This window comes from Amphiprion ocellaris, chromosome 11, assembly GCF_022539595.1.
Source record: "Amphiprion ocellaris isolate individual 3 ecotype Okinawa chromosome 11, ASM2253959v1, whole genome shotgun sequence".
NCBI classification, from domain to species: Eukaryota; Metazoa; Chordata; class Actinopteri; family Pomacentridae; genus Amphiprion; species Amphiprion ocellaris.
The window spans coordinates 20933699-20959934 of record NC_072776.1 but is presented as its reverse complement, the minus strand read 5'-3'; the positions used below and the strand labels follow the sequence as shown (position 1 = coordinate 20959934).

General features: G+C 40.2%; 1 protein-coding gene across 1 annotated transcript in view; it reads right to left on the bottom strand.

Moving 5' to 3' along the window:
• slc4a3 (solute carrier family 4 member 3) overlaps positions 1 to 25283 on the bottom strand; it is an 86758-nt gene extending 61475 nt beyond the window's left edge. The window contains exons 1-2 of the mRNA XM_023291237.3: positions 25083 to 25283; positions 12172 to 12577 (exon numbers count right to left, since the gene is read on the bottom strand). Coding sequence (XP_023147005.2) covers positions 12172 to 12225 — 54 coding nt within the window. The 5' untranslated portion in view covers positions 12226 to 12577; positions 25083 to 25283. The remainder of the gene's footprint in view (positions 1 to 12171; positions 12578 to 25082) is intronic.
• Between the last annotated feature and the right edge of the window lie 953 nt (positions 25284 to 26236).

Sequence of the window (26236 nt, the reverse complement as noted above, 5' to 3'; positions counted from 1 at the left end):
ACGTACAGAAGACATCAAATCAATACAACAAAGTGCTAAGCGGCAAAGACCTAATGCACGAGAGAGCCCCTGGAGACAGTGAAGACTGATGGGAGTGTCCTGCCTCGGAGGATTGGTGCCTCTGATAGGTTAAATCACTGAGACAGGCTGCTCCCTCTGCCTCAGATTGGTGCTGGCACAGTGAGCTCTCTGGCTACTGCTCAGTGGTCTCACATTTCTCTGTGCCAGGGCTCCATTACTTCCTAATTACCAGTGGGATGAAGGGACAGGATGCATTTAATGATCCAAGCTACCTATCTACACAAGACCGAGGCAGACGTAGCCAGATAGAATAGAAAAGGGAGATTTTAAACTGAGTGAGCTGTAAAAGTCTTGTTTTCACTGGAGGGCCAGTTCAGTTGTACTCATTATTTAAGGTGCTCTGTGTTCCTGCAAGCTAATTTCCAGATTCATTTCCTCATTTCCTTAACTTGCTCTGTCCATCAGAGTAAGACCCTGAATTTAATGGTCCTGATGAAATGCAAGAAGGAGTAATGCTCTAAGCTGAGGACATAATAGAGAAGGAAAACCTGGTTTCCTCTGTTCAAGCTCTGTTGGTGCAAATGACTCAAAAGTCTTTCATGTCAGCTTTGAAATCAGTTGGGGTGGAAGGACACAGGAGGTGGGCAAACCCCGCCCAGGTGGTGGAGGCTCTGTCTCAATAGGAATAGGACGACAGACAATACAGTGAGATTCAAAGCAAGTTCAAATGCTACAGTATTTTAAAGACAATAGATATTACATTTAGAATGCTTCAGCAACTAATCAAAAGAATAATGTAAAATGTAGATTTTTTTAGTGTGACATTTTCGGAACCGCTAAAATAAGAAACACAATGTATTAGAGGTGACTGTTACATGTTTCTGTTGACGGGCTTCAATTAAATCTTTTATATTTGACTAATGTTACAAGTGAGTTTCAAATACATCTATTCAAATACAGCATACGAGGCATAGCAACTTACATCACATCTTACAACTTCCATCATACAGCTTTACAAATGTAAAAAACGTTTTTGCCGGTTAACATCCAAACAGTCCCTTCTCATGGAGGCAGCCACTCTAAGACACATTTGACTGGATACATTTATGTACAGAGTGTCCCTAAAGTCTGGACACTTAGGAAATCTTGCTAACTATAATTAGTATATAATAATAATTTTTGCCTCAACAGATAAAATATGGCTTTGTCAAAAGAAGAAAGAGCCAAAGTGGTACTTCTTAGTTGATGTGAAGGACAAAACAGCCTTTCAGATTAATTCATGTAAAACAACTGTATGGAGGTTAGTCTATGGGAACTAAATGTCAGACTGCTTTGTTTCTACTGGCACAGCTGCAGTATTTTAGACAGAATAATGCTCAAAGAACTGATGGTAGTATGCAAAGCACTCATATTTAGAACCTATACATGACTTAGCTATAACTTTAAGTAGTGCAGCTACTTTCTTTTGTCAATTCTAAAAAAAATATGACAGACCAACTTTTACGATAGCTGCTTTCTTGCAGATAGTTATATTAGTAGTAAATATGGATTTAATTTTACTCACATAGCAAGGTTACCAAAAAATGACCCGGAGAGATGTTTTGCATTGAGCTATAACAAATAATGGATAGCAATTGAAAAATGAGTGTTCCACAGCTACAATAATTCATCATTAAAAGTCTCAGTTCTGATTATTAGCTGGTTTTCTTGAATATCATTGGCTTTTGGACTATTTGCAGGGCAGAAAAGGGCCCTGGATCAAGTCATTTTGGTCTCTGGGGAGCAATGATATCTATGTTACTATTTACTGACATTTACACACCATGTGATTCACTTATTAATGGAGGAAAATGTAAAACATAATCAGGAGTCACTAGGGTTGGCCCCTTTGATGTGTTTTCTAAAACCACTAGAGCACATAGCAGTTATCTAATGCATTTTTCAGTCACATATGTTGTGGAGGTGAAGACTGAAATCACCTAATATAAATATTGATAATGAATTCTGGATAGGGGCTCTTATCCCCTCCCAGCCTGTTTACTGTGAGTGTCATCACTGTGGGTTACCATCTACATCAAACACAATATTCCATGCATGAAAATGAAACTTGTCTGGTCTGGCCACCGCTAATCAATTATAAGGAGGGGAGGCTTCAATTAAAAGTTTGATCAGCAGAGCCGAGCTGCACTTAAGTTACAAATATGCTATTTAACCTTTTCTCGTGAACTGGCCAACTTCTACTAGGGCATTAATATTTCATATTTAGTGCAATGATGAGACACAGAGATGCATTAAAATATTTATCAGCTGCTGACTAGTATTCAGGAGGGCTTGTGTGTGTGCATGTGTGTCTGTTTGCCTTGTTTGTGAGGACAATTGCTTTGACAATAGTGATCAGGAAACACTTCCAAAGTGCTGCACCTTCACTTCAGGTCTAAAGTTACCAAGAGGGCTAGGATTACTACATAGTATTAGCTGAAAACAAATGCAACATATAAACCTGCAGAGTGTCTAAAAAGTAATGGTGTAGTCCATCGTTAAAATCCATCATTAAACCTAAATTTACTATTCACTTTAATAGTTTGTATAATTAATATTTATGCTAAAAAATAGTGAAAACGGTGTATAAAATCATGTGCAAGACATCCAGAATGTGTACATTGTTTTAACAATGTATTGTAGAAGTCGACAGTCTCCATAAGATGCTGGAACAATTAAGATACACAACGTATTGTTTTCTTTCCCGAAGATAAAAGTCCATAAAAGCTCTTATCCAGATGAGATTGGAACAACTATAAGATTTTCTGCTACCAGCAGCAGGTTTCTAGCAATAGCAGACACACTACTGTCTCAGTTCCTCAGCAGCTTTTTTAACAAATGTTAGTGAGTCCACAACTGTGTGTTGCAATGTGTCATGGTTTAACCTGATGACAAAATGATAAAATTAAGGACAATTTGCCATGTATTTCTACCATATATCTGCAGGTCTGTATGAAGAGCATCCTATCAGAGGTGTCTTCTTTATCCCTTTTTTTCTACATTTCTGCTCGTTATTGTAAATCTGAGCATGCAGCTTTAATTCTTACTTCTCTATTATGAATTTATTTTAGCTTATTTTCATTTGTATTTGTAGTAATGCATCATACTTATATTTTAGTGCTATTCTCTGCATTTATTCTCATGTTACTGTGATTTTTTTTAAGCAATATCTGCCACAATAATTCCTTATTTCTTCTTTTTATGTTTTTATTTCAGAACTTACAAACAAGAGCAGCTCTAAACTGAAATGAACTCCTCCTGTCCATAGAGGGACTTGATACAAGGTAACGTTGGCATTTAACATGAATCAGTATGACTGCTCGTTGAGATATAGGCTAGCAAAGTGCAGACTCGAATACATGACTCCTCTGTTTCAGTCAACAGCAAGCGGCACACTGGCAGCTAGCAAACTGAAGCTGAGTTAACCACATGAGCCAGCAGTGCGGAGTTCTGTCACCTGTCAGACCGACTAAAGCTGATTTAGCTACCGGCAGTAATACAGCTACAAACAAACACTGCCTAACCAGGTAGCTCTGCCTTAAAGCATATCCTGATTTATTGTCTATTAAATTTGACCTTCACTTACAGAATGAACATTGTGCTGTATTCAAAAAGTCTTGAAATGTAAGTGAGGGCATAAAATCGTTAAGGAAATGTTTATCAAGGAAACAGATGAGCTTAGAAGTGGGGTAATTTTCTCATAGGCTTATTTACGTTCCGACTCTATGTCTGTGAAGATTCTCAGTCATCCAGGTCATGGTAATCATAGGAACTTCAGTAAAAATCAACTGGACTTCTCTTGTAGATTCTTGAACATGTTTCACCTCTCATCCAAGGGGCTTCTACAGTTCCAACTTTTTGCAGCCAGTGGAGTCAGACCCTGGTGGCTGTTAGAAAGAGGGCAGGTTTGAGACACTTCTGTGTTGATTTCACTTTTTAAATACAGTCTATGATCTCCCTTTTGCCATGTGAGCTCTGTTAGTTTGAACTCTGATGGAGAAACAGGTACGGGAGAATCAAATTTAAGTTGCTTTTTTTTTTTCTAAAAGGAAAACCACTATGCACAGTGACTCAGTGGTTAGCACTGTCACCTTGCAGCTAGAAGATCCTTGATTCGCATCCCAGCCTGGGCCTGGATCTTTCTGCATGAAGTTGGCATGTTTTCCCTGTGCATGTGTGGGTTTTGGGGTTTCCTCCAACAGTCCAAAAACATACTGAGGTTAATTGGTGATACTAAATTGTCCGTAGGTGTGAATGTGAGTGTGATTGTTTGTCTCTATGTGTAGTCCTGTGATAGACTGGTGACCTGTCCAGGTGTCCCCTGCCTTCACCCTAAGTCAGCTGGGATAGACTCCAGGCCCCCGTGACCCGAATGAGGATAAAGCAGCGTCTAGATAATAGATGGAAGGAGGAAACTGTTATTTTGTCTTTTGTACTGTATATTGACTAACTTATTTGTTATCAGATTGTCCAGTAAACTGACAGGAAAATTAGCAGAATATAGACAAAAAACAATCAATAGCTGCAGCTACAAATAAATGTTCTGCTGGAGTTCACTCAACCCACTGAATTAAGTATTGAAAAGAGACAAACAAGCGCATTATCAAACGTCTCCAAACTCGCTGTGTGTCTTTAACACGTTCAATTAAGTCTTGGTTGCTTCTCTTCATAATAATGAAAAATAAGATAACCATAATGAAGTCTGGTATTGATTCCGGTTCCTGGCCCTTCACATTTGCTGACTGAGTCACTGAACACATCTTTGAATCAATCCGGTACAACTGACTCCAGCAGGAGTTTTTCCTGTTAAGCAAAAAACTGAACTTCACAACAAACACAACAAAAGAGGTTGCATTAATTGTGTTAAAAATGGACATTTAAGTGCAATAAACTACCAAATTTGAATTAAAAAAACTAACTTTTCCACAAGGGATATTTCAGACCAGTTAAATCAATCAACCAATGCTTTTTGACTCGTACATTTTTAACAGCCCTGACACTCATATTTTTGAAAGGAACAACAAATAACATTTTACAGTGCAGTATCATAGCCTCGGTGTGTGACAGTTCTACTCTGTATGTTGGTCTTCATCACACAGTTGGCTAAATAGATACTGGGGACTAAATTCTAAATGTGAACAGATAATTCTTCATAGTGAAATTCAGACTGATAAAAATATGTTAAATATGTCAGTTTGCATTCCCCAGTGAAGTCCTCTGCTTTCTATTGCTTCCTGCTCATTTTATTTAGCAGCTTCCTCCTCCCTTCATGCCGGGCCTCTTTGATTGAAGGAGCTGGCACACTTCCCAGACAAACAAATCGCAACTAACATAAATATCAGCATCAGTGTTTTGCTTTTCTTTGCACTGTACAGCTGATGTTTATGAGCAATTATTTAAACATGCGTGCCTTTTTACTGAATAGCATTTTTTTTAAATAGAATGAAAGAAAACAAACTTTCCTTAAACATGGTACAATTATCATATGCACTTCAGTGTCTCACAAGCCCAATTATTTCTCCAACCTCCTTTGGACTCAAAATATCAAGCAGCAGCAGAAATAAAGAGCACTTTTAGTTTATTATCTGTGGCTAACAAATGTTTGGCTAACAGATTAAGACCAATAAAACCACTGGAGTGATGCCAAAGTGTACTCAACTATGAGTTTATGCCTACTGTAAGATAAAAATGCAAAGGAATCAAAGACCTAATTACAAATGTTATACTAGTTAGCAACTACTGAAAATACTATATACTAATATTATTCCATTCAGTATTAAGGTTATTAAAATAACCAACTTCACATTGTCTGTCATGTTGTGATTAATGAATTATGCCATTCATGCTGTTATTCTAACATGATTGTAGTAGCTGCAACGTGCCGTCAAAAGGAATTATTCTGCAAGTGTTGTCCGTTCTAAGACGCATTATCACATTCTAATATACTGTAGTGGTTGTCAGTTACAGCCAGAAACAAAAGCGGGTGTTTGTCGACCACCAAAGAACCTTGAAGAAGAACAAACAACACGTCAGCCATCTATGAGACAAACATAGTGTAGCCTTCAGGAATTATTTTCAATTGGGCAAGTTGTAAGTCTTCTTTCATGTCAGCTGGTAAGGACCGTGTCTCATGCTCTCAAGAGACAAAGACAAGCAAAGTAGAAGAAACAGCTCATCAGTATGTTTGCTACATCAGAACTTATTAGGAAAAGGTGTTTCTATCAGGGGCTGCACAGTGGCTTGGTGGTTAGGACTGTCGCCTCTGAGAGTGGGGGAAATTTCCGATTCTTAGATGCATCGCGATTCGGACGTGGACGAATCTGAATCGACTCACAAACGTCCAAATTTCAATTATTTAAATCTGTTTATTAAGGTAATACAGAAGGTTCTAAATAATGTGGAACTACGCACGGCACACGCCATCTCCAGGACACTTTGGGACGCGCACCTTGAGTGGACACACCCACACATGCACAGAGGAAAACAAGCATGGCTGACCGCCACCCACCTTGCTGTGAGATCTGAACAGTTCCTTCTAATTTAAAAGCAGACATGGTGAAACACTTCAGCTTCTACAACGTCGACGGCAGAAGTGAACTGGACAAGAGCCATGTTATAAGTAAGCTGTGTCGTGCTAAAATAAAATACTTTGTCAACACAACAAACATGAGAAGCCATGCAACTTGATCCCATCCGACGGAGGAGTCGGGGAGACAGCAGGCTGTTGTTGCTGCGGCAACTGCTATCAAGATGTAGACACAACTACTACACACACACACTCACACACACACACACACACACCTCTGACTGGCATCCATATCATTAGCATTACAGTATTATTATATTCATTGTTATTGATCAGCTGTGGTGCTACCAACCAGAGAACAATCGAGGAAGCAATTAGAAAGCTGCCACCCTTATCGGAAAAGGCGAAATTCATCAATATACATGAATTAAAGATGCATCAAAAATCATTTTATAATCGAATCGTAGCCTCTAAACCGTTGTTGAGTCGTGATTCCCACCCCTAGTCGCCTCGCCACTACAAGATCCCCTACTGGCATCTTTCACTGTGGAGTTTGCATGTTCTCCCTGTGCATGTGTGGGTTTTCTCTGGGTACTCTGGCTTCCTCCCACAGTCCATAAACATCCATCCGTTATCTATACACCTCTAAATCCTCATTAGGGTCACAGGGGGGCAGAGTCTATTCCAACTGACTTAGGGTGAAGGCAGAGGACACCCTGGACAGGTCACCAGTCTATCACAAGGCTAAGGGATATCACAGGGTTACACCTACAAACAATTTAGAGTTATCAATGTTTCTGGACTGTGGAAGGAAGCTGGAGATCCCAGAGAAAACCCACACATGCACAGGGAAAACATGCAAACTCCATGCAGAAAGATCCCAGGAAGGCCAGGATGCGAACTGGGGATCTTCTAGCTGCAAGGAGACGGTGCTAAGCCAAAGCCACTGTGCAGCCCGTCCAAAGACATGCTGAGGTTAATTAGTGATTCTAAATTGTCCGTAGGTATGAATGTGAGTGTGATTGTTTGTCTCGATATGTAGCCCTGTGATAGACTGGTGACCTGTCCAGGGTGTCCCCTGCCTTCACCTTAAGTCAGCTGGGATAGACTCCAGCCCCTGATGGCCCTAATGAGGATTAAGCGGTGTATAGATGATAGATGGATGGACATTTCCATCAGCCAGGATGTGAATTAACTCTGTTCTTCTAATCAACATCAATAATGTCATACTTTTAATGTGCATAACAATACAATACATTATGGAAACACAAGAAGTATGACACTGCACAACAGGAGTTTGCAACAACTGACCAACAATGGAGCAGTTTAAGTTTGCTGGATGTATTTTTGTGAAACCTATGTTGACTGCCTGCGCACTAAGGACTGCAACTGAAGTAAAGATTTCCATCAAAAAATTAAAATGATCATGCATGTGGCATAAAAAAGCATCATGCAATTACATACAGCACTGTCCAATTCATTACGCTCCTTGGCACGCTACCTCCACATGCATGGACATGAGGAGAAAAAAGTAAACACTACTCCAGGTTACAAGTAGTGTTAAAAATTTCAGTTAGAGTTAGAATGTAGAACCTAGTCTGTGTTGTTTGAATCAAACAGCATCTTAAGACACACATGCAATGGCTAAAACCACCAACACCCATAAAGACGTTTCTTTACAAATTTCAGGTGACATAAGCTGGCAGCAGCTGGCAATGTTTCTCTGGCAACCCAGACTCAGATGGGCTGCAGGAATTTGCTTTCATATCCTCCATACAGATGTATCCTTACAACAAACCACAACAAACAAAGTCTGTCCTACCGCCATCGATCAGCTATAGGAGGTAACTGCAGAGAAGCTGTTCTGTCACTGAGGATTCTGTAGGTGCAGGTTTTAAATGCACAGTTCACAAGTAATTGAGGGTAGAAAATTGAAGGGTCCACTTATGTCGGTGAGCAGTCAGCCTGTTAGTTCCTTCAAACCGGTGTCACAATATGCTCAGCACACCATGGGTGACATGGTCCTCACTGTGCATAATGACACATCACCTACTTAGCTGGCAGCGTCGTTTCTCCCTGAGAACACAGGCTAATCTGTTTCACTTAAAGCAAAGCTAGAAAGCATCCTAACACGCAGGACGTGAGCTTTTTCAACAGAGTGAGTCATCTGTGTGTTGAGGGAACAATTCAGCCTTAAAGACATTTCAGTGCTCTTTTCATTCCTGATAACCATCATTCCGTTGTGAGAGGAAAGTCTATGGTACTAAATAAGAACAAGGATAAGAGCCCAGTCACACCAATGGTTCAAACTGCACAATTTTATGACAAAATCAATGAGGTAATGGAATCTCTGCATTTTGCTCAGCTTTGGTGACCTCTGATATGCAAATCGGCCAGTTTATCATCCGACACTGACTTTGAAGGGAACAGAGAGGTGGATACTCTAAAACAGAGAAAGCCATTGTAGCTTTTTTGGTAGAGTTGCACAATCCACTTAACCTCCTCCACACTGGAAACTGCTCCACAAAAACGCCAACCAAACTAACTATGTTTCTAAGTGACAGCAAACTAGTGAGCTCAGTGAGGTGTGGTGACTGAAGGTGACCAATAGTTTACCAGCTATCCTGCTACATTAACCATCCTTCTTAAACTATGTTTTCTGAGATGTGAAGGTTCATTTTGTTTAGCCTATATGTCTATAATATATACTAACATTCAAAAATTTGGGGCCACTTAGAAATGTCCGTATTTTTAAAAGAAAAAAAAAATTTTTTCAATGAAGATAACATTAAATTAATCAGAAATGCAGTCTAGACATTGTTAATGTGGTAAATGACTATTCTAGCTGGAAACAGGTGATTATTAATGGAATATCTACATAGAGGTACAGAGGAACATTTCCAGCAACCATCACTCCTGTGTTCTAATGCTACATTGTGTTAGCTAATCATGGTGAAAGGCTAATTGATGATTAGAAAACCCTTGTGCAATTATGTTAGCACATGAATAAAAGTGTGAGTTTTCATGGAAAACATGAAATTGCCTGGGTGACCCCAAATTTTAGAACGGTAGTGCGCATCGTGAATGGAAAAGGGATGGACATATTTTTCTTTCATATACTCTATTGATCTCAAGAGGGGAAATTCTCTAATCACATCAAACTGTTATCAAATAGTTTAGTAAAATCTAAGAAAACACAACTGCTTGTTGTCAATAAATTTCCCTTTTAACTAAATATTAAAACTTTAGGGCACAGCTTACCGGAATTCAAGCTGTCTGTTTTTATTACTGTGTGGCAGCAATATCAAAAAAAATGCCTTCAGAAAGAACAGAAACAAGCCCTTTGTTTTTGACATTCATGATACACATGGTGTTTCAAAGGGCAGCATTCGCCTGGGGGCTAGAGAACAGTTACAGCCCAACGCTTCCTTTTGAAATACCACATCCAGCTAGAAAAATACAAGGTCTGGGAAAAAGGGAGCAAGAACAAAAACAATTATTATTTTCAGCCTACAGTGCAGCATAAAGCACATTTTACCGATCCACAGGCATTGCTCTCTGGACTCCAATAAACAAGCTATTTGGCAGCTGATTGGTGTGAAATGAATGTTGCAGCGAAGAACTGAGATAACACTAAATCAAAAAAATATTTCAAAGCTATCTGGCAAAATTAAAAGATTTGCTTTCTCACTTCCTTTTTCTGCTCTCAAGCTTCCAGCCATGCTGCATCTCTACTAAAAAGGCAACCGACTGTAGCTCTGAGACTGTTTAACTGGCTTGCTGAGACTCCATTGCACAAAAAGACATGGTAAGATCTGCTACATGCTCATTGTCCAGATCTCTCTCTCATTGCAAGATTGTAGCTGATTTGCAAGTCAAACTGTCCTTCACGTCTTAGTCGTCCACGTTTGCATACAGTGCCTCAGTGCTTTCCAAATCCTACCTACTCCTTGGCTTCCTTTAATACTACATCACCAAAGATCAACTGACAGTTGAAAAGGGCAAATCATGTTCACCGTTCATCCATCCATCCATCCATCCATCCATCCATCCATCCATCCATCCATCCATCCATCCATCCATCCATCCATCCATCCATCCATCCATCCATCCATCCATTATCTATACAGTGTGTAATCCTCATTAGGGTCATGGGGGGTCTGGAGTCTATCACAGTTGACTTAGGGTGAAAGCAGGGGACACCCCGGACAGGTCACCAGTCTGTCACAGGACTACATGTACAGACAAGCAATCACACTCACATTCACACCTACAGACAATTTAGAATCACCAATTAACTTCAGCATGTTTTTGGGTGGGCTGCACAGTGGCTTAGTGGTTAGCACTTTTGCCTTGAAGGTAGAAGATCCATGGTTTGCGTCCCGGCCTTCCTGGGATCTTTCTGCATGGAGTTTGCATGTTCTCCCTGTGCATGTGTGGGTTTTCAACGGGCACTCTGGCTTCCTCCCACAGTGTAAAAACATGCTGAGGTTAAATGGTGATTCTAAATTGTCCATAGGTATCAATGTGAGTGTGATTGTTTGTCTCTATGTGTAGCCCTGTGATAGACTGGTGACCTGTCCAGGGTGTCCCCTGTCTTCACCCTGAGTCAGCTGGGATAGACTCCAGCCCCCTGTGACCCCAGTGAGGTCAACAACAGACCTGCTCTGAGGACACTGCAACATTTTTGTTTGCTGAGAGAAAGTTACATAAAACCACAAACTGTCCTTTTTGCATTTTTGTTTGTACAGACTACACAAATGAGGCATACAGTAGTCATTAGTACGCTTCAGAAATGCTGGTTGGTAGATATTTTGAATTATTTTTATAAAATGGAAAACTGTCGTTTGTATACTTTTATCTATTTCTAGGACTTACAAAGAAAGATATAATGTGTTACATAGTTGAGCTGGTAAGCCTACTTTTGATACCTTTGAAATGGGCCAGGCTACCAGTTTCTCCCTGTTTGCTCTGTTTATGATAATCTAAGCTAAACCGATTCTGGTTCAAGGTTAAACTTAATGAACTCCAACATCTCATAGCACTCTTTGAAAGAAGGTGATAACCATATTTCCAAAATATGTCAGACTGCTCAGCAATTTTGGAGATTTCACATGAATACTCAACTAAACAGCAAATATGCACAAGCTTATATGTAATAGACATCTATGAGTGGAATAAACACAGAAAGAGCACAACTGTCAGTTGCCTTCCTTGCCCCAGTGATTCTGACAGCGTTCTTCAACACTTCAGCGCTCAGCTCCAATTAAGGCATTTCACATCAGACTGAAAGTCACTGGCTTTTATGCAAGGCTATTTAAAAGCCCTGGACAATGAACCTCCTGAGAGGAGTGTAGGCCAAAATACAACAGAATCTCCCCAGTGTGAAGCTGACTAGCTCTGAATAAATAAAAGTTACAAGAAATGTTGATTATTAGAGCTGCATGGGACCTAACAGTGCAAAAATCTACACTTTAATACCTCACTCTACAAGGCAACAATGCAAAGTATAGTTACATAACAACTTTTTGCTATATTATGTTTTATATCAACAGATTAAGTTAACATCGAAGAATAATTCCTACCTGCTGTAGGTTGATCAACACATCTATGTCAGGGGCATGTCCTCCTGTAGCCATGAGGCCTGGCGAGCAGCCAGTAGGTAAAGAGTAGATCTCTCACGAGAGCAGGGGCCTGCAGGAAATGTCAGCTAGTGTGGCTGGGATAAAACTAGGAGACTGGGTAAGGAATTGCTGTGGGAGAGGGAGGGCGAAGTGACTGGACAAACACTCAGAGGTGGAAGATGACAAGGGTGGCAGGGATTATGTAGGTGTGAGAGTCGGGCAGGTTTGTGCCGCTGGAAAGGGGAGTTAGCAGGAGAAGGAAGGAGGGGAAAGATGGGGTGCAGAGCAGCAGGAACCTGGAGGAGGACGGGGATCAGCCCTTCTCTTTCACGGCTGGAGATCCAGGAAGCCTTTGGGGTGGCATAACCTACAGGAAAATGGACAGAGGAGAGGAAGTTAGTGGTCAGATATGAGGATTATTTGGCTAGTAACAAAGCATACATAGTGTACTGCACATACTGTACATGATCACTGTATGCTGAGGAGTATACACCTACCCACACATAGTTCGAAATAGATTTATTACATTCAAAGTCAATGCTGAAAAATGTCTTCTAAATCTGATTTGATTATATAATTAATCATGGCATTTCACTGCTGCTTCACAACTGTAAGATTGCGTGTGGGCTTATTATTAAATGAATAAATTCATCTCTTATGAACCTGGTGGTGCTTTCATCGGTGCTATGGACATAAAGGGCACTGACAGACAAAAAGAGGCCCCTATCTGGACTACAGTGATGTCGCTCTCGCTCATTTCACTTCTTTTTTTGGGCTTTCTACTTGACACTAACAAATCCGTGGATACGGACAATAAGTCGCATTACTGCCAAAAGCTAATCATGTGGTCCTTGTGTCATTTCCAACCTTCCTGAAAATGTCATTGAAATCCGTTTTTGAGAGATGTTGCGAACGGACAGACAGACAGACAAACGTACGCCGATTGTCACATTACTTCACCGCGTTCCTTGGCAGAGTAAATATAAGTTCAATATCTATAGTATGTAGAGACACTGTTTTTGTCCAGTTTTGGTAACATCGTTGAGCACTCACAGAAAGTTGTACATGCTGATTCCAAGTTTGTTTTCAAACTCTGAAAAATAAATAAACAAAAACGAAAAGCACTCAGAGAACGCAATACTCTGCCATGGCAGCTCAGTCGTTGTATGATTTCTGATGGATAAGTTCCGATAAGTCCGCAGCAGTCGATCTGCTTGACAGTGTTCACTTGTTGTCATAGTTACAGTGACGTTGTGCTGCTATCTCGCAATGATACAGAAATCTTTAACAAACCCGTAGATCCAGACTATAAGCCACATCACTGCCAAAATCTAATCACTTGGCTCTTGTGTCATTTCTGACCTTCCCTGAAAATGTCATCCCATCTGTTATTCCGTTTTTGAGTAATGTTGTGAACAGACAGACAAACAGATGGACAAACGTATGCCAATTCTCACATAACCCCGCCACGTACCTTGGCGGAGTAATAATCAGGAAATACTGTATGATGTTCCTCAGCATACTCTCTAGTTCCACTTTCATATGTAGGTAAAAATCACCGTGTCGTCATATGTTGTGCTCAACAGCTCACAGTTGCTTACACTTCATCAGACACAGAGAAAAATGTACATTCATTTAGAGTTGTGTCCCTGAGACAAATATTTGGATCTTTGGTTGCTGAACATTTCAGCTGTGAAACCAAAAAAAAAAAGGAAAAACTCCTCAGAGGTGAGACAAATCCCAGAGCTAGGTGATGACTCTCAGTGGGATCGTCACTACAAGCGGTCCCTGTTACACTGCACACAGGTATCTGAGAAAGGAATGTTTACAAATAGCATCTTAGCAGCTCCAGACTAATCAAATTAGACTACAGTTACTGATGTTGTTTCAGGGATCAAATTGTTTTATGTAACATGATGTCTTTACTTGAAATGAATGTCCAGGAACATATGCTGCTACAGGCATTAATTCTCAATAATCAGTCTAATTTGAAAATCACTGAAGCACAAATGCATATAAAGGAGCAGGTGAAGGCACCTTGGTCCTGCTTGATTATTCTGTTTATACCACACCACAAAATGTGTACTATATTGGTTTTATGTGGAGGAAAACAGGTGCCTCTCATCCATATGGGCATGCCAATGATTGTTAGTCTGCAATTACTCAAGGCAGGGTGGGAGGCAAGAGGCCAGTAGAAACAACTGCCATTTAACCCTTTGAACCATGAGCAGTTTCTGGGTAGATTTTGCTTATGTCCTGTATTTTTACTCATTGCGGCCTCAGTACGAACCTGCACATCTATGGAAACAGTATAGCTAGAAGTAGAGGGAACTCAGATGTCTCTTTTGCCCAATATGAGAAAGCTGTAATGCTACAAATCATAAAAAACTAAAGTAATGTTTTTTACCCCACCAAGGAACGCAGCAGAGTTATGTGATGATCAGCGCTGGTTTGTCCGTCTGTCTTTTCACAACATTAGTCAAAAACGGATTTGGATGAAATTTTCAGGGAAGATCAGAAATGACACAAGCACCACGTGATTAGATTTTGGCAGTGATGTGGGTTATAGTCTAGATCCATGGTTTTGTTAAAGATTTCCGTATCATTGCAAGATAGCGGCACGGCGTCACTGTAACTATGACAACAAGTGAACACTATGTCAGCTGCCTGCTGACGATCACATGATTGCGATCCTACTACAAATCAACCACTGCAGACTTATCGTGACTTATCCGTCGGAAATAATACAAGGACTGAGCAGCTTTGGTGGAGTACTGCGTTCTCTGAGTGCTTTTCTCATTTTATTTTGTTTTCACACTTGTCTCAGGTTGCACAACCTGCAATTCAGCCCAGTTCAGGTGAAAAGTCCTTGAATTTTTGCACATGCACTAATCTGGTTAGAGCAAAGTGATTTTGATAAATTGCAGGTTTTGAGGCTTTAGATCTTTGGTGGCGGTGTCTCCAAAATATGTTTAGTATACACTAGTCCCTCTCTGATGTGCAGTCATTACATTGTCTTTGTACAATTCTTTAATTGTCTGGCTAACTGTGTCACTTGTGGCTTAATGGCATGGGTCTACGAGGAAGCAAACAGTTCAGTGTTTTGTGAAAGGTTTGTGAAAGTTTTACGTTTAGCTGCAATATGTACAAAGAAGAAACAAAACAAGATAGACTGAAGTAAGCAAATAAAATAGGAGTGCTGCTGATATAGAGACATCATGGGAAATGATGGAATATTGCTGCTAAATCCCAAATGACCCAGTCTGTTTGGCTCTGCTGTCACAATAAGAGCCTCTACATCTGTCTCAGTTTTATTCAGCTGACTCATTCGCTCCCTTGGAGACATTTACATCTGGTTCATAGCTCACATTATGCACAAGGCACTGCACAAATAAAAGTAAGCTGTTGAGATGCAGAACAGTTTGGGGTTGTCTCTTGAACATTTAAGCAATTATTGTGCACAATATGGCCTTTTTACGCTGCGCTGCATCTCAAAGAACGAGCAACAGTGTCTTTCTCAGTCATCCCCAAACTTCATCTCTTATGTTCAAAGGTTTTACAATTATGGACAATTTCATTCTTTCTTTTTTGTGTGTGAAATGTCTAGTTGTAGAGCATGATTTAGTGTGTAAAAACTCAAAACTAGAGACACATATTCTCACTTTGCTGCAATTATTGGACATGCAATAAATGTGCTTTTGTCTTGGCATTTTTGATTAATGTATAGAAAAACCCAGTGTTGAGTGTTTTAGGATTCAGCTGGAATACATTAACAGATCATTTCTGTACATTTTATTTGAAGTTAAAATTAAGTGATGTATAGATAATGGATGCATGGATGTTTTGCACTGTGGTTAATTGCTATAAAAGTCTATGATATGTTGTACAAAGTATTGAATTGACAGTTTCTGTCTCTGTACCTGTCTCTGCATAACCACAGACGGATCCATTCTGAGCAACTCCCACTGTTTCATGTCTTCCAGTAAGCAGTATTCCTGTTTGACTGGGCCATGGAAAAATACATGAGCACCTTGCCGCACCCCCTCAAACTCCCTTCCATTATATCTGAAGTGCCATGTGTCTACTAATTGGCCACCAGTGGTGTGCGCAGTCACCTTGGCCAAAGCTGACCCAGCTCCTGCCCAGCCCACCTCCACTAAACTCACTGCGACAGTAATATCGAATGTCCCACCCCCTTCACACCATCTGTGTAATCAGAGAGCTCTGAATGGCTCGTCCTTTGAATGCGTGAAGGGGGCGCTGACACACACTCGTGGTGTTGCTGAGGAATGCCAACAGACACAAAATAATGGGAAAACAAAACCTTTGGTGATCGACTGGTCTACGGTACAAAGGATGGGGGCGACTTAGGACGGACTCTCCTATGATGATCAACCACATATTTCATTGCAGTAATAAAACACTAGTCATTAATCTTACACCATCATCAGTTTCAACTGCCAAGCAATACTACAGATACTACAATACGGTGAATTTTACTCATTGATATTTTGACATTAGTGAGGAAAGCATGAGCAGGAAAAGGAACAAAAATATTGCCTTTGACAACACACTGACTACAATACGAATGTTAGCATGAGACTGAAAAGTCATGCCACTAGCTTGCCTAATTTTATTGGGATCCCCCATTGGATGCATTCGCAAATGCAACAAGGCTTTCCAAATGTATACATTGTCATATCATCATTTGTGCGCCAGTAAATGCCAGCAAAATCCAGGCATTATTTTATCGATTTTCATGATAGGCAAATAAAACAACGATATTGACCGATTTTATATTTTTATGCCAATATCGGGCTACTGATATTACCGGACATCCCTAATCTATTTACACCTGCTGCCACAGGTGTAAATAGATATTCCTTTGAGCCAATTCTACTACATAACTGCACACATTAACAGTATTTTTGCAGTAACATGCAATATATTTTGAACCTCTAATGCAGTGTGTTGTGGAGATGTTTTGTGAAACAGGAGAGTTATCTTTTAAATGACTCTGACAGCAAACTATTTGTTTGATGAGTTTCAAGATGTCACAGGTAAATTAGCAGGGGTTCAGAACCATAACTAACAGATTGATGTGCACAAGAGTAGTGAGGCACGGATGCTTGCGTGGCTATTTTTCAGCAACCTGGCGTTTGTTGCACGTCATTTAATCAAGGTAACTGCAGTGGATCACTGTGTCTAATGGAACTATGCTTTGGTGCAGCACTTTACAAATTAGGCTACAGATGCCAAACTCAGATTCCTACCCTGTGACCTCCAGATGGGTCCAGGAATTCAGTCAACTGGCAGGCAAACCAGGCAAAAATCCGCAGGCAGTTATGAATCACAAAGTATGCAGCATCACTGGTGATTTTCCCCTGAGTAGACTCCTTTACGGATGTCCTTGTATCTGCTGGTTGGAAAGCATGTCTTTAAAGATCTAGTTCAGAATGATCCAGTCTTTTCATGGTTAAAGGTCAAGTGAGCGTCACTAATCCAGTACGCTTTTTGTCAAATTCACTGAATATCTGCTCATGGTCCACTAGCCACTGTCCATTCTGTGTGTACACTGAAAAAAATCTGGAGTTCGTACACAATCTTGGTTCTGTAAATGGGAAAGTGCCACATGCTAACTACGCTGACCAGCTAAACATCAACAATCCCTTTCCAGACTACAGAACTCCACTTTGAAATAGAACAAAATTAGCTGATACAGTACAGAACTCAGTTGAAGCTTGAAAAATGACTCACGTTATAAATACTAATTATCTGTACTTTTGATCAATTTATAATCTCGTGTTATTCCTGCAGCATACATATTTAATTAGCTAAGGCTGTTACTTTCATCTGTCTTACTGTACTTAATCGCTACATTTAAAACAATATTAATTAGAGATCCATTGCAATGAACTAGCAAGCCAGCCACTAGTTAGCTTTTTTCCTTCTGCGTTCTGTATTGCTCACTTGTGGCTCATGATTACATTAGTCTGATTGTACTGACTGCAGGTAGCTGCACTGAGCTACACGTCAACTGAATTCACAGCATCACATAAGCTACAATAGCTGTATGGATAGCAGACTTATCTAATGGCAAGTTAGCAAATAACAGTACATTAGCTAACGTTACTTGTAGCAAGTTTATAAAAAATGAAGCCAAGGTTGCTTAGTCGCATCATTTCCGACGGATGAAATCTTCAATAAAAAATGAGCTTGCACTGAGCACAGGCATGTGCTATGCATGTGTACATTATGCACGGATAATGAATCACATGACCTAAATATGTAGCGAGAGGCGGGAATTCATGGGACATGTAAACACCCCCACAATTTAATCAATTGTTCCTTGTATTATTTCCAATGGATAAGTCCTGGTAAGTCCGCAGCGGTCGATTTGTAGGGGGATCGCAATCGTGCGATCGTCAGCAGGCAGCTGACATAGTGTTCAGTTGTTGTCATAGTTACAGTGACACTGTGCCACTATCTCGCAATACAGAAATCTTTAACAAATCCATGGATCCAGACTATAAGCTGCATCACTCCCAAAATCTAATCAGTTGATCCTTGTGTAATTGCTGACCTTCCCTGAAAATTTCATCTAAATCCCGCTAGTCTTTGAGTAATGTTGCTAACAGAAAGACATACAGACAGATGGACAAATGTACAGCGATCGTCAGATAACTCTGCAGTGTTCCTTGGCGCAGTAATAAATATATATAAACATAACTATAAATGTATTATATTGTCAGTTAGAGATTACTCTGCCTGGCTGTTGTTGTTGCTGGTTCATCATATTATCTGGGACAAACTTCAACCAAACACTGACCAAGTATCAGTCTTGGCATCAGTGCAGAGACATCTTGCAGAGTTTGACAGAACACACTGACAAACATGGCCAGGACTTCACATACAGTGCAGAGGCAGGGTGTAAGATCGTGAGTTACTGCAAACCACACTTAACCTGTTAAATCCCATGTATCACTCTGAAGCAGCACCAATACAACTCAGTACTCTGGGTAGCCTCATACAACAGGCAGTGCTGCCAAAATAAAGTCAGTGCAGACTGCACTTGTCTTCTGAAAACAGACAGCCATTGCTCTCCCCTGTTGGTCAGGAAGTCGTCGTTGTCGTTCACAGGTTTTTGTCGGTTAAAAACACTCTGCACACTCCAGGCCAGACCAGGCCACCTCCGACAAGGCAGCATGCTATTTCTTAATATATAGATCTATATTTACAGACTAGTGGGCAGCAAACTCAGAGATGGTGGCTCAAAGTTGTACAGCAGCCTCAAACTCCAACACCGTATAGACAACAGCAATAATATAGGCTTTAAGAACAAAACTAATGCGTGCAGGCAATAAACAAATCTCTTAGTGGGAATGCATTGATCAGAGATGTACACACATACAGTGGGATTGTAAGAAACGTGAAAAAAATATTTCGAATATTTGAAGTACATCAGTTTGAGTTGATCACTGCTCAACTGCTACTTCAGTTTAAACTTCTATCCCTAAAATTAGTCACAAGCTCAACTATTATCACTACGTTGTTTTAAAAAAATACAGAAAACATGAAATATTGAAGGTCAGTTAACTCTGATTACAAAAAAAGAAAAAGACATCTAAATCTACTGGTAAGTGGCCATGTAATAGTTTTGAATCACTTCTTCCACACCAATCAATATATTCAATTACTTTTAGAAGCACAAATTTACATTTCACAAATCCAACAGTAAATGGGAACTGTTAGGTTTTTAGTGCGGTGATTCTGTCAACTAATTTTTGTCTGAAACTAAAGAATTAGCATAATTGCGTAGGTGATTCCCATTACTTTCCTTCTAGTCTCTAAACATAAAGTAAACATAAAACATTTAAAATGGCAAATATTGAAGCCAGCATGAATATATTTTGTGCAGATACTCACATTATCCTCAGGATGAATTTTAATGTCGTAGGTAATACCTGAACCTTCCATCTAGGCCCCCAAATAGGTCAAAAATTGTCCAATACTTTGGTGTGTGTAGCTAGAGCGTAGGTAGCTTATTAGCATGCTAACCAACATTGGGCAGTCACATATAGCGACACATTACAGTGACGCGTTTCTCAGTAATGTCCAGTGGTAGGCCTTGATTATACTACCTTGTGAACATGAACTCAGACTGCTATGGACACCATGTGCGCATAGTTATTATTATTCTGCTTTCTAGACCACTTTAGAGACACCATTTCATAACTGTACACTGCCTTGTAGTGTAGTCTACATGAACACAAATTTTGGGCCGCACAAGAACGTAAGTGAAGGTGTCCCAGCAGACTCAAGCTTATTTCATACAGATCCTAGCTGACCCTTGTGTACATGTGGACAAGAAGAGCGTAGCATTTGCCTCAAGTTTTCCACATTCACTAGTACACAAGAGTCTGTGGGCGTATATTTGATAGTTCATGCAGAAAATAAATAGATGCTAACCTACTGCACACATGGAAGGGTCCCCAAAAGCTGACTAGAGAGTACTTTAATAACAGGAACTGCACATTCTTTGTGACTTCAGCTCTGCAAGTGTCCACAAAGGACTATCAAGGCTTAAGATATTTGAAATTTGGTAATTACCCTACCTTGTTTTCACTAGAGTATCTGGTGTAGAATATGCTGTAGTATAATATCTTTGTGTACAATGTGCTAAAAGTAAAAGATGATATAATCATGGCAAATGCTATTAAATTGATTAGCAGTGTTAAAATGTGTGAAATACACTGTGTTCAAAAGTTTAGGGTCACTTAGAAATGTCCATATTTTTGAAAGAAAAGCATTTTTTTCCAATGAGTTGACATTAATCAGAAATACAGTCTAGACATTGTTAATGTGGTAAATGACTATTCTAGCTGGAAACAGCTGATTATTAATGGAATATCTACATAGTGGTACAGAGGCCCGTTTCCAGCAACCATCACTCCTGTGTTTTAATGCTACATTGTGCTAGCTAATCATGTTGAAAGACTAATTGATGATTAGAAAACCCTTGTGCAATTAGGTTAGCTGTTGTTTAGCTTATATCCAGACATCAGCCGGTTCTGTTGTTGTTCATGCTGGCACAGGTATGTTTTTACAACTTTACAGTGAGGAGTGCTGTGTGTAGTAGAGATGTGGCGTTCGCGAATGAGTCGGTTGTTTGAACGGCTCGTTTAAATGATGAGAACCGGTTCGCAGTTACAAGCCGTTCGTATGGGCAAAATTGCTTTCTTCACGTGTCACCTGTGTGCCCCATGAGTCTGAGTAGTCCATGCTGCCTTCACATGAACGACTAATGACATTTCTGACTTTGAGTTGTCCACAACACGCTCCATACACGTGAACACAGCTATACACACGTGGACAAAATTGTTGGTACCCCTCGATTAATGAAAGAAGAACCCACAATGGTCACAGAAATAATGTGAATTTGACAAAAGTAATAATAAATAAAAATTCTATGAAAATTGCTTTTGAAACGTGATTTAACAGAATTATTTTTTAAAAATAAACTCATGAAACAGGCCTGGACAAAAATGATGGTACCCTTAATGTAATATTTTGTTGCACAACCTTTTGAGGCAATCACTGCTATCAAACCATTTCTGTAACTGTCAGTGAGACTTCTGCACCTCTCAGCAGGTATTCTGGTCCACTCCTCATGAACAGACTGCTCCAGTTGTCTCAGGTTTGAAGGGTTCCTTCTCCAGACGGCATGTTTCAGCTCCTTCCACAGATGTTCAATAGGATTTAGATCAGGGCTCATAGAGGCCACTTCAGAATAATCCAATGTTTTCCTCTTAGCCATTCTTGAGTGTTTTTAGCTGTGTGTTTTGGCTCATTATCCTGTTGCAAGACCCATGACCTGCGACTGAGACCAAGCTTTCTGACACTGGGCAGCACATTTCTCTCTAGAATACCTTGATAGTCATGAGATTTCATTGTACCCTGCATAGATTCAAGACACCCTGTACCAGATGCAGCAAAGCAGCCCCAGAACATAACAGAACCTCCTCCATGTTTCACAGTAGGGACAGTGTTCTTTTCTTGATATGCTTCATTTTTGTGTCTGTGAACATAGAGCTGATGTGCCTTGCTAAAAAAGTTCCAGTTTTGTCTCGTCTGTTCATAGGACATTCTCCCAGAGGCTTTGTGGCTTGTCAACATGCAGTTTGGCAAATTCCAGTGTGGCTTTTTTATGATTTCTTTTCAACAATGGTGTCCTCCTTGGTCATCTCCCATGAAGTCCACTTTGGCTCAAACAATGATGGATGGTGCGATCTGACACTGATGTACCTTGACCTTGGAGTTCACCTTTAATGTCTTTAGAGGTTGTTCTGGGCTCTTTTGTTACCATTCATATTATCCGTCTCTTTGACTTGTCATCAATTTTCCTCCTGCGGCCACGTCCATGGAGGTTGGCTACAGTCTCATGGATCTTAAATTTCTGAATAATATGTACAACTGTAGTCACAGGAACATCAAGCTGCTTGGAGATGGTCTTATAGCCTTTACCTTTAACATGCTTGTCTATAATTTTCTTTCTAATCTCCTGAGACAACTCTCTCCTTCGCTTCCTCTGGTCCATGTTTACTGTGGTACACACCATGTCACCAAACAGCACAGTGACTACTTGTAACCCTATAAATAGGCCGACTGACTGATTACAAGTTTGTAGACATCTGTGATGCTAATTAGATGACACACTTTGATTGAACATGTCCCTATATTCACATTATTTTCAATCTTTTCTAGGGGTACCATCATTTTTGTCCAGGCCTGTTTCATGAGTTTATTTCTTAGAATAATTCTGTTGAACCATGGTTCAAAAGCAATGTCTGATTTTCATTGGTTAATTTTCATAGAATTTTTATTCATTATTACTTTTGTGAGATTCAAATTATTTCTATGACCATTGTGGGTTTTTCTTTCATTAACCGAGGGGTACCAACAATTTTGTCTAAGTGTGTATATGCACAGCTAACTTAGAGGAGTGTGAGCGTTGTCCGAGTCCGACGGGAGACTGGAGCAGAGCCACATTTAGTGCTTTATCAGGAATAAGAAGATATTAGCGACTGATTAAAAAAAAAAAAAACATGAAATGAGCCAGAGTCAATGGAAATATAGCAGCATTTGGATGCACTCTTCTGGGGACGAAGGTAAAGCACATTGCAGTATTTGTCAGAAGAACATCTGTTTCAAGTCCGGGTCAACGAACAATTTATACCACCATACATCATAGATATATATATAAACAATAACAAAAACAATGTAATTCATGCAAGAACATTTGAACAATACAGAAAAAAATAGATAAATAATAAATAAGAATAAAATGTATATATGTATATAAAAAATATAAATAAAACTCAATAAAGTATACATTGGTGAGATGTGTAAGTCTGAATTATTCTGATCCACATTGTATCTTACAACTGCTACCAGTGATTGTTTCCTTGATAAAAACGAGTTACCCCTGGTTGACTTCTAAAATAAATGAATATAACAACGAGCCAGTCTTTTGAAAGGAACGGCTCCTCAAGTTCTGGCTCCCTTCAAAGAGCCATAAATCCCATCTGTAGCATGTGGTCAGGAGCTAACGTCAAGCTAGCTGTTAAAGGTTAGCAAAACATTCAAAATTCTAGACTGGCTTCTTGTTCTATTTGTGTTAAAAAACAGATTACAGGGCTGTTGGTTTCATTAAAAGGATATTCAACATGACTGTGTTGATGAATAAATGACATTCTGGTTACTGTGAGTATTTAGTGAAGTAACAGCTCCTCTGTCACATGCAGTATAGTATAACCCTTTCCAAGCATGTTAGCACTGTCCTGTGTGCATATTAGCATGTTGACATTAGCATTTAGCTGCACAAAATTTAACTTTACACTCAAAATCTGAATAATGAACCAAATCTATGCTATGTGTATGGTAAGATGCCCCTACAGGTAGAGAGAAAATACCTGGCATGTTATTAGAGTGGACTGAGCCTTTAATCACATGAGGCCAATCATCATTTTTATGCCAAAACGAACAGAATGCACTAGAAGCCTCAGTTTATGGATAACAATAGTCCTTCTGGAGGACATGCTGTCACGTACACAGCTTTCAAAATCCCACTCTGCTCCTTCTGCCTCACACATAAGTGGTATAACAATCAATACTTGCACTCAATTCTGAAATCCCTTATTTATAAAACAGAAGCTAGAAGGTGTCAGGTTAGCTCCACTGATCTGGTTTGCTCAGGAACAAAACATGCAGCTGTCCAGTTTTCGGATCCCTCTCCAGCCCCAGTAGTTGACTCTGATCAGACGATGCTGAGTCACTACTATGTGGCCTGAGCCACCTCCAGCTTCTGCTTCAACTTGGACTGTTTTACGCGGCTCACTACATGAGATCTGATCCTCCTCTGCGCTAAAAGTAAATGCACTTTTTTGTTGTTGTTGTTCTGCACAGGCAAAAAAAAAAAAAAAAAAAAAAAAAACACCCAACACTGCAGCACAACAAGCACGATGAGCGTAGTAGACTCGGTAAAGCCACCGCCTCCGATCCGGAGCAGCGCTGCTCCACCTGCACACAATGAAGACGTGTCCGCCTCCCAGAGCAGCCGTGCACACAAACACCACAGCCTGCCTGCACGGACCCACTCCTCAGCACTGATTTGCATCGCTGCACGTCTCACTTCTGTGTGTAACCCATCTGTAACATTTGGCAGCCATTTACTTTGCGAACTGTGCACGTCTTTGTTGCATAGCAAGTACCCAGTCGGCGATTCAGGATCGTTCTGATGCCAGTGCGTAGTTGCCCACTCAAAACTCAAAGCCGTGCGCGTTTGCATCCACAATTGCGTTCGCCGACCTTACCTGCGGTTTCGGAGAGCGGTCCAGCGGCAGGAAACTAGAAGCGAACGAGATGCTGCGGCTACAGACGGCCACAGTCGAGCTGGTCCATCCTGTAACCCAGTGAAGACACGCCACGCAGCCTGCTGGATCTGCCAAGGATGCTCAGTGACCACGTGACTGTGGAGGACAACCTGCTCATCTCAAGTCATTGATAGATGCACTACAATAACAGGCTGTGTCCGCCCAGGTACAACACATGAAGCTCCAACCACCACCACTACTACTACTACACGTAGTACACACACTCATATATCATACACTCCGTCCTAACACAGGCCTGCCCCCTCTTTAGAATGACACACACACACCCATAAACTGTATGCACACATAAAGCAAAGGGGGGACATACATGTAGGATATATTACTGTTGTCTGTATATGAAGGCAAAAAAAAAAAAAAATATGACTGTCCAGGCTGTAACAGACTGCTTGTTAAATCATGAATTGATGATTAATTCCACATATTTACACTGCCGTTAAAAAGTTTGGGGTCACCCAGCCAATTTCATGTTTTCCATGAAAACTCACTTTTATTCATGTGCTAACATAACTGCACAAGGCTTTTCTAATCATCAATCAGCCTTTCAACACCATTAGCTAACACAATGTACTATTAAAACACAGGAGTGATGGTTGCTGGAAATGTTCCTCTGTACCCCTATGGAGATATTCCATTAAAAATCAGCCGTTTCCAGCTAGAATAGTCATTTACCACATAAACAATGTCTAGACTGCATTTCTGATTAATTTAATGCCATCTTAATTGAGGGGAAAAATAGCTTTTCTTTCAAAAAGAAGGAGATGTCTAAGTGACCCCACACTTTTGAACAGTAGTGTACAACAGGGGAAAAAAGTCACAGACAGAATACCATTCCTACATGAAGTTTTAAAGGGGAGACTAATTCATCACCAAAAGGATTACAGCTTCATTGTTGAGGCCTCAAGTACACTGTCAGATTTACACAAAAGGCCTTTATGGTCCGAGACTCCCACTGGCCCCCAGAGCCCCGGATACATAGGTGTAGATATCAGGGGTATGCAGAGGATGTGTCACCCTCAGGATTTAGAACACACTCATTTGTCCCTTCAGTAAAAAAACAAAAAAAAAACAAAAAA